The 15474-nt window shown below is 42.2% G+C and overlaps 1 protein-coding gene across 1 annotated transcript in view; it reads right to left on the bottom strand.

Moving 5' to 3' along the window:
• GLP2R (glucagon-like peptide 2 receptor) overlaps positions 1 to 15474 on the bottom strand; it is a 145293-nt gene that overhangs the window by 36248 nt on the left and 93571 nt on the right. The window contains exon 10 of the mRNA XM_006898576.1: positions 3289 to 3377. Coding sequence (XP_006898638.1) covers positions 3289 to 3377 — 89 coding nt within the window. The remainder of the gene's footprint in view (positions 1 to 3288; positions 3378 to 15474) is intronic.

Raw genomic sequence — 15474 nt, 5'->3', positions numbered from 1 at the left:
CAGTCCATCTCATCTCTCCAATGCCTAATATGTCAATATTTATGTGTTCCATTTCTTTCTTAACAATTTCTAATTTTCCTACATTCATGGTTCTCACATTCCATGTTCCAATCACTAGGGTTTGCTTACAACTGTTCCTCCTCCTTTATATTTCCATACTTGAAAGTTCTACCTAGGTTCCCCTTTCTGTTAGTCTGCGTGATGACAAAGTAAAATATTACAATGAAATGTGCAAGGGCTGGAGTCAGGAAATCAAAAGGGCCAAACTCACTCAGCATTTCTTAAGCTCAATGAACTGAAGAACAAATTCAGACCTCGAGTTGCTATAATCCAGGATGCTTTAGGCAGAATATGAAATGATCCAGGAAGTATTAAAAGAAGATGGAAAGAATATGAGTCACTGTATCAAAAGTAATTGGCAGACACAGAATTTCATGAAATAACATATAAGCTAGAGCCTATGGTCATGAAGGGAAAAGTTCAGGCTGCTTTGAAGCAAATAGCAAAAAATAAGGCCCCAGGAATAGATGGTATACCAATTGACGTATTTCAGCTAACAGATGCTACTCTGGACGTGCTCACCAAGTTGTGCTAAGAAATCTGGAGGACAACCAGTTGGCCAACTGATTGGAAGAGATTTATATTTGTTCCCATCCCAAAGAAGGGTGATACAACAGAGTGTGGAACCTATAGAACAATATATTGATTTCACATGCAAGCAAGATTCTACTGAAGATTATCCAAAAATTACTGAAACAGCACATCAGCAGAGAACTGCCAGGAGTCCAGGCTGGGTTGAGAAGGGGGCGTGGTACTAGGGAGTTTGTAGCTTATGTTAGATGGATCTTGGCTGAAAGCATGGAATACCAGAGGAATGTCTGTGTTTCATTGATTATGCAAAGCCGTTTGAGTGTGTGGATCATAACAAACTGTGGCTGACTCTGAGAAGAATGGGAATCCCAGAACACTTGGTCGTGTTAATGCAAAATCTATACTTGGACCAAGAGCCGGTCATTAGAACAGAGCAAGGAAACACTGCATGGCTCAAAATTGGGAAGGGCGTACGCCAGGGATGTGTCCTGTCTCCATACCTTTTCAAACTGTATGCAGAACAGATTATCCAGGAGGCTGGGCTCTATGCGGAGAAATGTTGTGTCAGGATTGGTGGAAGATATATCAACAATCTGCGTTATACATATGACACAACCCTGCTTGCTGAACCTGAGGAGGACCTGAAGCGCTTGCTGCAGAGGGTCAAGGACTGCGGCCTTCAATATGGATTGAGGCTCAATGTCAAGAAAACAAAGATTCTCACCACTGGACCAGTTGGCAGCATCAGGATGGATAGTGAAGAGATTGAGATGGTTCACGGCTTTAGTCTGCTTGGCTCCACAGACAACACTCTTGGCACCAGTAGCCAGGAAATGAAAAGACGTATTGCGATGGGAAAGTCTGCTGTTAAGGACCTCTCTAAAGTACTCAAGAGCAATGGTGTCTCTCTGGAGACTAAAGTGCATCTGATACAGGCCGTGGTCTTTGCAATCACTTGTTATGCATCAGAGAGTTGGACAACGATTAGGGAGGACTGAAGGAGAATTGATGCCTTTGAGCTGTGGTGCTGGAGAATAGTATTGAATGTACCATGGACTGCTAAAAGACAAAGAATTTCATCCTCAAGAGGGTTAAACCGGACTGCTCCTTGGAGGCAAGGATTCTGAGGTTTCGTCTGACATACTTTGGATATGTTGTAAGGAGGGACCGGTCCTTGGAGAGGGACATCATGCTTGGGAGGGTGGAGGATGGCGCAGGAGGGGAAGGCTCTCTATGAGGTGGATTGATTCAGTGATTGGAGTGATCAGGATGGGTGTATCAGAGACAGTGCGATTGGCACAGGACAGAGCAGAGTTTAGGGCTGTTGTGTATAGGGTCACTATGAGTCACAAGTGACTTGATGGCACATAACAACAGCAACAACAACAACATAACTTGGGAGAGTCTGGAGAGCATTTTGCCGAGTGAACTAACTCACTTTCATAAGGACAAATACTGCATAAAATCATTATTGTAAAAATAGAGAAATAATTAGTAAAATACATGTGTAGGTGCAAGGGGAAAAGCGTGGGAGAAAAGGGAAAACAGTGGGTAGGGAAGAAATGACAGAACTGCACAATTTGGTGAATGGAGAGAGGGGGTAAAGGAAATGGGAAAGATCTGCACCTGAAAAGATGGGGTAATGAAAGGCATAGTCCAACGATGATTAATTTTATAAAACACAGTTTATAGGAATGATTATGTGAAACATAATGCCAATGATGGGAAGTGTGGGGGAAACTACACATATAAAACCCCCCCTTTTTTTAAAAAAAAGTGTCCTTCTGAAATGCACACATCATATAGAAAGCAAAGAATTTTGAGTGAGGACAGAAGACCCTTCTCTTCCTGTTGTTCATTCATTTTTACAACAATGAGGGGTTCAATAAATTCTTAATATCTACCTGTGAATTGGCACCAGTGTCAATACAGACAACAGAAGATGAGAGACAAAGAAGGCAGATCATATACAAGGTGCCTGAGGGAGGAATACTGCCAGAAAAATAAACAGGTTCATCCTGGAGAGGGTGAAATCAGGCTGTTCCTTGGAGGTAAAGATTCTGAAACTTCATCTGACATACTCTGGGCATGTTGCAAGGTAGGACCAGTCCTCAGAGAGGGATATCATGCTTGGGAGGGTGGAGGGACAGCACAGGAGAGGAAGACCCTCTATGAGGTAGATTGATTCAGTGACTGAGGTGAAGGGGGTAGGTGTGTCAGAGATAGTGAGGTTGGCACAGCATAGAGGAGGGTACACAGCGTTGCTATGAGTCACAAGTAACTCGATGACACGTAACAACAACAACAAACAGGGTCTCAAGAAACCCCAATACTCAGCTGAATCATGCACGTGTCCTCTGCATCCTCACATCCAGTCCTTCCCAAGAAAGTCACCTGACAACTTCCTTCAGATAATTTTCCCTTCTCCACAAGCCACCCAGCCTTGGGGTATTTGAACCATTTTCTGCTAGAGGAACCCATATGTCTTTGACTCCTCACCACTTACTTCAGGGAGTCAGAACGTCTTCATTGTTGTCAACAGTCCTGTAACAACACCATTTTTCAGAGGAGACCACCCTTGATGCCCTCACCTTAGAGAGACACACAATGAAGAAACTTAGATTCCTTTCCTGAACAGAGGGAATGGGAAGAACCTTGGGAATTTTGATGGCTGGGTACCAATCTGGGAACACTCACCTGTATTTATAATGTCGGAAACACATTTGATGGGCCTTGAGCTTAGAAATTAGAAGCTTGAGAATCTTCAGGAAAATGAAGAAATTGACCTTGGAGGGAAAGGAAAAAAAGAGTAGATTTTGGTGAGTGATAGTCCCAGTCTAATCATAGCAAGGTCAGGTGGGCTCGGCCATCAGTTCCTTGTCTGTGTTAATCAGTGGCAATTTGGCAGACAGCCAGTCAGGGAGTAAATGCTTGTGTTAATTTCCAAATTCCAAAGGTGATCTGAATAGAGAATATGGAAGAGATCTTGAAAAGTGTTTTTTCTTCTTCCTCAAGGAGGGCTGCCAAAAAGACACCTGGACATTCACCTTATCAGCATGAACTAACATTTATTAAGTACTTACCATGCCAGGCTTTAAGCTAAGAAGGTTCCACACTTTATTTTACTTAGCCATCATAACAACCCTCTGGTAGATAACAACTATCTTTATCTCCATAACACGTTGGGGAAACAGGAACAGAGAAGGCAAATCCAATTCTTCCTAGTGTCACACAGCTTGTTAAGTTGTAAGCTGGTATTTAAATCTGTATCTGTTTGATTATAACCCTTCTCTTAGACAGAATGCCATGCTGCCTATCTTCTTTAAAAAACCCTAACACTATTCATATCTAACTTGAGGGCCTGTAGCTTATAATGGCACTTCATCTCACATACTTTGGGCATGTTGCTAGGAGAGGTTATGCCTTGGAAAGGGACAACATGCTTGGGAAGGAAGAGGGACAATGAGAGAGAGGAAGATTCTCAATCAGATGGGTTGACATGGTGACTGTGGCAATGGGCTGGACTGTGTCAGAGCTGGTGAGGACGGCACGGGACAGGACAGGGTTCAGAGTGGTTGTTCATAGGGCTGCTAGGAGTTATACTTAAGGACATCTAACATGTTGTTAGATATTTAACTATTCATTGGACAGTTCATGCTTACTCCCCAAAGTATTTTTCACAATTACCATGAACTGGAAAAACTCAGTCTCTCATCTTCAGCGTTAGTAGGAACTCTATGATTAAAAGTATTTTTACATTCCTCCTTTCAAAAGGCAGAGCCTGACTCCCCTCTCCTTGGATGTAAGTAGAAAGCTCAGGTGCATTGCTCACCCAAAGGGCATGCCTTTCTGGCAGTTCAAATCCACCAGATTCTCCGCAGGAGAAAGATGTGCCATCTCCTCCCATGTGTTGTACAACCTGAGAAACGTGCTGGGGGGTTGGTTAGCTGTTATTTGGCTCTCCCTCAATAGCAATGGATTTTGAGAGTGAATGTGAGATAGTTACTTGTATCTACTGAGAAGAATATTATAAAAATGGCTCTGAGTTTGTGACTTCTGAAGCAAAGTCCCCAAAATAGTGGGTTCCACCATATTATAGTTTGGGTGAAGAATATGGAATATACCATGGACAGCCAAAGAAAGGGACTGAGAAAATAAGTCTTAGGAGAAGTGCAGGCAGAGTTTCCTTAGAAGCAAGGATGGTGAGACTTTGTCTTACATGCTTTGGGCATGCTTACCTGGAGGGGAATCTTGGAAATTAAACAAAATAAAACATTATGTTTAGAAAAGTAGACAGTCAGTGGTGGAGAGGAAGACCCTAAAGGAAATGAACAGCATCCACTTCCATAATAGCTTGCCTCTGGAAACCCTATGAACCTGGAAAGAGGATGAAAGGCACCCAAGCGTCGAGGACTCTCCTTCATAGGGTTGCTATGAGTCACCTGCGACTCGACGGCACTTAACAACAACAATATCATGTAGCATCAGGAATTATAAACTGGCACAAGATTGGGCAGAGTTTCGTTCTGCTGGACATGAGGCCATTTTGATTTGTCACTGACTCAGTGATACCTAACAACAGCAACAACTCTATTTCCTCAAGAAAGACCTCCAACAAGATGAATTGACACAGTGACTGCCGCAATGGGCAGTGTCAGAGAAGAAGAGGATGGCACAGAATAGGACAGGATTCAGGTCTGTTCTTCATAGGGTTACTATGGGTCATACTCAACTTAATGGCACCTAACACAACAGCTTCTATCTCTTGGATTTTGTACTCAGGGGAAGCCAGCTGCCATGGTTCGAGGACATTCAACAGTCTGCACAGAGATCCATGTGGGAAGAACTGAGGCCTTCTGCTGATAACCAGCACTATTTGCTAGCCACGTGAGTGGGCCACTAGAGAAGCAGATCCTGTGGCCCAGTCTAGTCCTCAGAAACCTGGCCACCAGCGTGAGAGATTATGAGACAAATTGTCCAGCTAAACCTCTCTTAAATTTCTTACCATCAGAAATGGGATGAGAGATGTTTATTATATTACAAATTTTACAAGTTGGGGTAATGTTTAAACTCTGAAATAGCTAATTAAGCTTTGATGGTGGAAATGGAGCATTATGGGAAGGCAAAATGGCATCTAGATCTGGGGAGAAACTAGCTCAGGGGTTAAGTAGGAGAAGAAAATAAAGTAGCTTGAGAAGGAAAATTAAAAGAAAATAAAACATTTTCAATGAATATTAAGGCTAGGTAAGGTCACTTGTCTCCAGGACCCTTCCTCTCCTGCAAAAGTAGATGAGGAAATATAAGGGTCATGACATGTGAAGGAACTGTAGAAGAAACAGTATGTATATTTCATTCTTTTAGCCAATAGCTATTGTGTTCTTGTTAAGTACCATCGAGTCGTATGTGAATCATAGCGACCCTATGAACAAAAGTCCTCAACACTTGTGTGACTTTCATCTTTTCTCCAGGTTCATAGAGTTTCCGGAGGCAAGCTATGATGGAAATGGATGCCAGTACTGCTTCCTCGCTTGTTTGAATTGGGGAGCTCCACCAAACACTGTCTACCATGGGTAACCATTATCACATTTGGCACATCAGTGTCACAGTGTTCAGCTTCACAGCAACCACGAGTTACCTCAGTATAGCAAGTGGACAGACCAGGGCCATATGACCTAGAAGAATGTTTCACCAAAAACAATTAAAAACAGGCCAGAGGGCCACGGATTAAAGCCACCCACCTTTGGCTTGGTAGCATCACTTTCTGTCCACTAGGCCAACTGATCTCTATTTTGTTTTTGTGGTTGTTAAGTGCCTTCGAGTCATAGCCGACTCATAGTGACCCTATGAATGAAAATCCTCAACACTTCAATAACTATTAAGCATCTACTATATTTCAGGCTTTGTACTAGATGCTGGAGCCAAGAGGTAGAAGACCATCCCCTGACCTTAAGGAGCTCATAGCCTATTGGGTGTCCACTAAGGAATAGTATGATAAGACAGAGGAGTGGGAATGGTATCATCACATCCTCATAGGGGGACCTGTCCCTGATGATGTTGTCTGGCAAAGACTTCCCAGAGAGGTTAACCTCTAAACTAAGACTGGAGACACACTAGGAAGAGTACAGTCACATGAAGACAGGAAGGAGAGCACAGGGGCCAAGGTGAAGTCTGAGAGACCTGGGGAAGTGAGGGGTGGGGAAGGGCTGGGTGCCGCTAGGCCCTTCACCATCTTGCTAACGCATCTAGGTTTTCTTCTGAAAGCAACAGAATCCCTGGGTGGTGTGAAAAATTAATGTGCTCAGCTGGAGGTTCAAGCCCACCCAAGGGCACCTTAAGAGAAGGCCCTAGTATTCTACCTATGGAAAACTGTCCATTAAAGATTATATGGAGCACTACTCTGATACACCTGGGGTCACCATGAATCACAGATGACTTGATGACAACTAGTGTTGTGGTATCTGAAGGCCTTGAAAAGAGCAGTGATGGGTTTTAAGTAGAAAGTAACCTGCTCAGATTTGCATTCAGAAAGACCATTTTAGCAACAGTATGGAGAAGGAATTGGAAGAAGGCAAGATTGGAGGAGGAAATGCAGGTGGAGGCAGTTTCAGTGTGGCTGGTGGAGGTGGCCTCAAGAAGCCCTGGGACTTTGTGATGGACAGGAGGTGGTGGATTTGAAATTATTAGAGAGAAGGAGGCAAATGGCCTTTGCTATTAGTTGGATGTGAGGTCAGATATGACCCTGGAACTTTGCAGTAGGCCTCAAATGTGTGATAATGCTGTTTATCAAGAGAAAGGCCACAGAGAGGTGGAAGAACACTGGAAGTGAAAGAGATGATGGATCCAGAAGACATGGTCAAAGGCAGTTAGCTATTTGTGTGTCAACCTCGGCAGAGACAACGTGATATCATGGAACCACTGGGGTAGGTGAGATTGTCCAGGCAAACTGTGCTGACTGAGAGAAAATGAAAGTTAACAGAGTCACCACGGAATGAAGGGCAAGGTGGAGGCAAAAGGGACAGCTAAAGAAATTGAGAGAAAGTACTTCAGGTAGTTGGAATGAACCACAAGGAAGGTCTACCCTGGAAGCTAAGCAGAGAGGCCTGGAGTTCTATTACACAAAACTAGACAATGCCAATTTTGTAGATCACAATAGAGTTCTGGAAGGTGAGACCCCTAGATCAGAAGGCACAGCAACAGCCTCAATAACAAACTCAAGCACACCTATGGTCAAAAAACGCCATGGGGCCGAGAGCATTTTGCTGACTTGTCCATGAGGTTATCATGAGTCAGATGTGATGTGGCGGTAACTAACAACAAAGTACTACATAGAGTTGAAGCAAAGTAAGTCTGCATTTTGCCACATGGAGGAGGAGAAGCCAGACATATGAGAGCATAGCCGGATCACAATTCTTTGTGGAGTGAATGAAGTATGGAGGGAGGTGGACAGCGAGTGCAGACAATGTTTAAGAGGCTTGAAAGTGACAGGGGTAAGCAGGGTGATAGGAGAATGGCTTACAAGGGACACAAGATGCTCCCCTTCTTGTGTTTACAGGACTGAAGGGAAGGGTTGGTTGCACTTGTATTTAAGATAAAGAAAATCTGTATGCAGTGGAGGAAGTAAAAAACCAAACCAGAAAGAGAAAGCAATAAAACCCCCAAAGCAAACCAAATCCGTTGATTTTGACTCACGTATGCAGATCAGAACTGTGTTCCATACAAGGCTTCTACTTTAAGAAGCAGATCACCAGGCCCTCTGGGAGGACTCTTCTGAGGTGCTTCTGGGTGTATTCAAACCACTAACATATCAGTGTTAGGGATCTAGTTATGGATTGAATAGTGTATCCCCAAAATACATGCACTGATTAAATATGGAGACTGTATATAAGTAATAATATGGAAATCATGATCTAATAAACCAAATAATTGGAGGAGGATTAAAGGTAGAATACAACACCCTTTATCTTATCACAACCCTGATCCAATGTATGGGTGTGATCTATAACATCATTGATCCCCAAGAGAAAGGAGAGGGAATCAAGCCAAGAAAGCAAGAGGAACTTGGTGCCATCAAAAAGAATCACAAGGAGTGGAGCTTGTCCTGTCAGACTTGGATCTCTGCATTATTAAGGTCCTTGAGATCAGGGAAGGCCAAGAGACACGGAGATCTCTGAAGAATGTGTGAAAAAACCAACAGAGAGCAGACTTTTCCCTGGACTTGGCACCCTGAGTTTGGCCTGTAGCCTCTAAAATTGTAAGATAATAAATTTCCATTTGTTAAAGCCATCTACTTGTGCCATCCACATTACAGCAGCATTGTGTAAACAAGACAGAGTGGAGCCCTTAATCGTGCCATCCAAGTTCCCTAGAGAAGGCAACAGGTGACAGTTCATGGAGTAAATGCACTACATCCATTGAGCCAGCAAGCAATGATGTCTCTGACTAGAAATAATATCATTTAACTACAAATTTAAGTGCAAGCTGTCGAATCCTGTAATTAGTTGCTTCACTGACCTCACGAAAATCAATGCTCAATGCTGAGATGCTTGTTGCAGGCAAGACAATTTGTTCAATCCTCATGCCAACAAGAATGATGGAGGTTCCCAAAAAAAGAGTATTTAGTAACAGAACATTTAAGTCCAAACTAAGTGTAACCAAGTAATCTATCCCATTTAATGGGATATCTGCTTTTCATCACAAAGAGAAAACGTTCTGTCCTTGGCTTAGAGATCTGTTGAACACAGCCATTTATCTTACAAAGGAAGCTTAAGCAGAGAAAGGCAAAACTTTCAGTAAATTACTTTCAATCATGACTGTTGTCTCCAGAGAAAAGAAGGGCTGTGATGAGAAGCCTATCAGTTTGCTGTTCCTTGTGTCTTCTGAGACCAAATTTGAGAAAATGGGTGTAAGACAATTGGCCCCATGGAAGAAGTACTTCATCACTGCCACGGAACAAACACCAGTACGGTTACCAAGAATCCTCGGTCCATCTAGGTTTCCAAGATGGAAACGTGGTGCTGTTTCTTCACGTGGGCCCCAAGTTTCGTCTTAACCATTACCATCCAACAGATTAGGGGTCTGAACCCACCACACATCACTGTGGAAGAAAGGCCAAATGATGTGCTGTGCGTCTGGTTCTACACTGACACACTGCATGTGCGTGAGTGGGACACAACAGCTACTTGTTTGTCTATTTGTTTGTTTGTCTGTCTGTTTGATTTAGTTCTTGGTGCATAAGCAGAAAGGGGATGAAATGAGGAGTTTCTTTTTTTTTCCCCCTCAAAAAAATAACAATTTTATTGTTGTTATGTAAGCAACTCCAGATCTCTCAGGTTTTAAAAAGTAAATAAATAAATAAATCTGCATTTACAATCAATTAATAAACTTAACATCTTTGAAATAATTGTATATTATAATTATATTTTTTAATATATTTTATTATTATTATTAATTTCAATGAACATCTACAGAGATTTTGGAATTCCATTCATTCATTGTTGCACTTTTCTCCCCGCTCCTCTCCTTGAAAAGCAAAAGATAAACTCCTTCATTTGTACACAATCCCCGCCCCCACCCTGCCCACCCCATCCCCACCCCAAGTATACTCCACTCTGCAACCAGAAATGAGGAGTTTCTTAAAGAGCACATCAGCTCTAGGATTCTGTGTCCATGAGGGGCACTGAGGACATCGAACACAGAAGGCTAACTTTCCAGGTAGGTCCTAGATATTACAGAGCATATTCTCAGATGGAACATTCTTCTTAACACTCTTTTGACACCCACACTTTCTGTATATTGACTTACACCCACAGGTTTGTAAAGATAATCAATAGAATGGTGGGACTTAGGAAATAGTCTCCTCTACTTTAAACTCTTCCACCTACCCCCAAGCCCTCCTCCTATGACCTGAGGTTATATGGACTAATATTTCTGTTGTTGTTAGATGCCGTCAAGTACAACTCATAGCGACCCGATGAACAGCAGATCTGAACTTCATCCTATCCTGAGCCATCTTCACACCTCCAGACACACTAGAGCCCATTGCAACAGTCATCATGTCAATTCACCTGGTTGAGAGTCTTCGTCTCCTTCACCAATGCTCCAGCTTCCAAGCATCATGTCCCTCTCCAAGGAATATCCCTTCCTAACAACATGCCCAAAGTATGTGAGGCAAAACTTCATCATTCTTGCCTCCAAAGAGTACTCAGGCTGCACCTATTTATTTGTTCTTTTGGCCGTCCATGGAATGTTCAGTGCTCTTTTCCAACACCACAGTTCAAAGGCACCAATTCTTCTGTCATTCCTATTCATTGTCCAGCTCTCAGATGCATTTACAGAGTTATTTTTTTGGGTTAAAATATACTTCCACTCCCTATCCAGAAACTCAGCTGCAGTGCATATATCACATAGAAATTTAAAAAAAAAATGACCAGGAGAGAGGGAGTCCTTTCTCTAACTCTCATTTGTTCATTTATTCCAGAACTCAATAAATACCTAAGCAGAAGACACTTACCCAGCAAAGGTATGTGTTGATGGGAGGGGAATCCCAGGATATAGGGAGATATCCATTATAACTCTTCAGAGGAAGGGATTACAAGAATGAAGTGTTTGCCAAACCAGAGGCAGGAAATGTAGGAATAAGGTGTTTGTAAACCTAGAAGCGCCAGAAAGCCACTGTATTCCTGGGGAAGGAGAGGGCTTAAATAAATACAGGGCAGTAAAGACTAATTTTACCGGACTTTTCCAAGTTCTGAGGCAATCATAGAAAATGCAGCAAGAGTGAATGAAGACATTTCACTTTATGATTTCAAATTAACAGATGGTTCATTCTATTCAATGACTCAAGAACGCTATTCAGCTGGGCATTTGACCAAAATATTCAATCTGGTTGATATGGTAACTGCAGAGAGAAGACAGAGATAGAACACCTTGGTACAGTGTAATTATTTTGTAAGGCTCTCCTTGGAGTGCTTGATAAAGCATTAAAATTTTCTATTGCAGGAACTGGAGACTTGTTATGTTCCATTGAGTCAACAATGACTCATAATGACTATGAACAACAGATCTGAACCCTGTGCCATCCTCACCACTTTTGATATATACCTGAGTCCATGCTCTCTCTTCAGCACTTTGGAGATGCCCTTTACAGCATATTTACCCAATGCCACGTATCTTCATTTCTTGACTGCTGTTACTAAGAGTGTTGATTGTGTATCCAAGTAAGACAACATCACTGACAGTGTCAATCTTTTCTCCATCTATCGTAGTATTGCCTATTGCCCCAATAGTAGAATTTTTATTTTCTTGATGTTGAGATATAATTCACATTGAAGACTGCAGTCCTTGATCTTCTGCAGCAAGTGCTTCAAGTCATACTCACTTTCAGCAAGCAAGGTTGTATTGTCTACATAAATCAGGTTGTTGATGATTCTTCCTCCAGTCCTAAGGCCACATTCTTCACTATAAAATCCAGCTTCTCAAGTTATTTTCTCAGCATACTGATTGCATAGGTGTGAAGAAAGGAGACTGCCCTGACATATACCTTTCTTAATTTTAAACAAGGTTGTTTTCACACTATGTTCTACTACAGCTCAACTCTAAATGTGCACTCAAAGTTAACCAGCCAAAAGTAAAATCTTGTTCCATTAAGCATAGAAAAGACCCAGAGAGTATCTGGAGTGTGGGGGATGCACATCACAGCATTTGGGAAACACAGCAAATCTTGTATTAACAGAGCAGCAGATGAGGTCTGAAAACTCAGCAAGCCGTTCATTCACACCAACCTAAACGCTTATGAGCAAATGGGAGCAGTGAGAAAGCCCTGATTATGGCATCCCTGGGATGCCCACCAGGGAACCTGGGTCTGGGTCTAGGATGTAAGGCTTTCCTTGGTCTTCTACCTATCATGTCACAGTATTCTGTTTATCATGTCTTTCCCCAAGATCGCGCACATCTGTGCTCCCAAAAACAGCGTCCAAGCTCACATTTGGCCAAGATGAAAGAAGACTGTGAAGTGACCGAAAACGCAAAGTCCTGTTAGCTCTATTGACACAGTGAAGACACTACCAGCATAGAATTGAGCATGACAAATATCATGAGGCTGGTGCAAGATCGGGAAATGTTCAGATCTGTTGTTCATCAGTTATCCAAGAGTCATAGTTGACTCCACACAGCACCTAACAACACAATTTCATCTCCAAAGGAAGTTCTGTTGGCCTAGTGGGTAAGGAGTTGTGCTGCCAAGCCAAAGTTAGGCAGTTCAAACCCACAAGCTGCCCGTTAGAAGAAAGATGGGCAATCTTCCACATGATTTATAGCCTCTGAAAACCCACTTGAGGGTCAACTACAAATTGGTTCCAATGCAAAGGCACATACAATATTATCTCTTAATTATTACTTTTATAACTTTTTGGTATTTTAGTCTACCCAGGAAATATGTGAGATTTAGGAATTCTTTTTGGGAACTGTGGGTTATGTTGGCGCTAATCTGTGGAATACTGGAATGTGTGATCTTCCATGTAAACTTTAAGGCAGATATTGACCCAGACATGGTCTGATGAGTCTTGGCAAGGTAAATAACAGATTCTGAATTCCTTGATGGCCAGGATCTATGGGAGCATTCATCTATTTCCTCCCTTAAAGAAACCAGGACCAGGTCAAACAGAGAGAAGGTTATTCATGATTGTTAAATCAAAGTACAAGAGAATGAATGAGTGATTTCCAAGCTAAGAAATGCACAGCAGGAGCTCTGGTTCTATCAGCCTGGGTTGGGATAAAGGTTGCATGGGTTTTGTTTAGCTTTGTGTTGTTGTAATTTGAAAGTTTACAAAGCAAATTACTTTTTCATTCAACCATTCATACACATTTTGTTTTATATTTAATTACAATACCTACAATGTAATCACATGCCCCTCCCCTCACTTCCTCTCTGTAATTCTCATTTCCTCCTGTCTCGTGTCTCTCCTGTTTCTTTCTGCTTTCCTCATCCTTGGGCAAATGCTGCTCTCTTTATCTGACAATGTTTGCCATCCTAAGGAATGAGCACCTCCACAATGTTATTCACCAACTTATATTGTGATTTGTAGGTGCCATTGAGTCCCTGTGAACAACAGATGAGAACCTTTCTCTAACCTGTACCATCCTCATGATCTTCGCCTTGTTGAAGCCCACAAAGGTTGGCACTGTGCCAATCCATCTCATTGAGGTCTTCCTCTCTTTCACTGATTCCAGACTTTTCCAAGCATGACATCTTTTTTCCAAGGATTGGCCCCTCCTATGTTGTTGTATGTCTAATGTACAAGATGAAGTTTCACCATCCTTGCCTCTAAGGAGCACTGTGGTGTACTTCCTCCAAGACAGATTTGTTTGTTCTTTTGGCAGTCCGTGGGACATTAAATAACTCTTAGCCCACACCACAACTCAAAGACATCAATTCTTCTGCCTTCTTTATTCATTTTCTGACTTTCAGATGCATTTGAAGCAACTAAAATATATCGGGGCTTTGATCAGGTGCACCTTAGTCTTTAAACTGATATCCTTGCTCTTCGTTACTTGAGAGAGGTCCTTGACAATAGATTTCCCAATGCAGAATGTCTTTCAATTTCTTAACTACTGCCACAATATATGCTGATTGTGAAGATTGAAGTTGTCAAGGATTTAATTTTACTTTGATTCACAATCAACATCCATGGTTACCTTGTAGGACTGGCTATTGTTCAGCTGAAAGGCAAGGTACAGGGGCAAATTTTGTTCCAGGTTCTTAGGGTGACTAATGGTAATAGTCTTACGAGTTGCACCAGTCTATTGGACAGTAAGTCTGACCTTTTTTCTATGTTTTTTTAAGTTTTGTTCCACATTCTCTCCCCCCTCCATCATTCTATCCAGGACCTTCCACTACAGTCCTTTTAGACTGGTCAGCAGTGGTGGGCAGGCACCATTTAGTTCTTCTGGTCTCAGGATCATGGAAGTTGAGTTTTGTGTGTCCATGAACCCGTTACACTAACTGTTTCTATATATCTTGGCTTTTCTTCCCTCTTCTTTGTCCTAGACAGGGAAAGACCAAGAGTTGTATCTCAGGCTGAGTGGTTTTTAAACCTCGGCAGGCTGTTCTAAGGAGCTACTGTGTGTAGCTCAGGACTTCTCAATCATGACACTATTCATATTTGTTGTTGTTGTTGATTGGTGCTGTCGACTTGAATACAATTCACAGTGACCCTATGAATAAGAGACTTGAACCCTGTCCTATTCTTGTGCCATCCTCATCAACTCTGACACACTTAAGCCCATTGCTGCTGTCACTAGATCTGTTCATCATGTTGGTGGCCTAGTGGTAAGAAGTTGTACTGCAATCCCAAAGGCACGTTGTGATTCAAAGATAAGACCTTCTAAAAATTAAATCCCAGAATGCATCAAAAAACATTCTCCAACAGATTGAAAGGAAAACCTACTGACTGAGAAATAACATTTGGCAATACCATTTCAGACAAAGGTCTCATATCAAAAGTTTACAGAATCCTATAGGGCCTACACAAGAAAAAGACAACACACTTTAAAAAATGGGCAAAAGGCATGGAATGACTTTTCACAGAGGAAGACATTCAAATGGCAAACACACACATGAAGAAGTGCTCAAAATCACTGGCAATAAGAGAGACGCAAATAAAAACCACAGTCAGATACCATCTCACCTCAGTAGCAGTGGCAAAGTTTAACAGGATGTTGTTGTTGTTATGTGTCGTCGAGTCGCCTGCGACTCATAGCGACCCTATGTACAACAGCCCTAAACTCCTCTCTGTCCTGTGCCAATCGCACTGTCTCTGACACTCCCATCCCAATTATCCCAGTCACTGAATCAATCCACCTCATAGAGGGCCTTCCTCTCCTGCG

This window comes from Elephantulus edwardii, unplaced genomic scaffold (assembly GCF_000299155.1).
Source record: "Elephantulus edwardii isolate Elephantulus edwardi_28Jun2011 unplaced genomic scaffold, EleEdw1.0 scaffold00233, whole genome shotgun sequence".
NCBI classification, from domain to species: Eukaryota; Metazoa; Chordata; class Mammalia; order Macroscelidea; family Macroscelididae; genus Elephantulus; species Elephantulus edwardii.
Note: the sequence above shows the minus strand (reverse complement) of the source record. Positions and strands in the feature narration are given on the sequence as shown.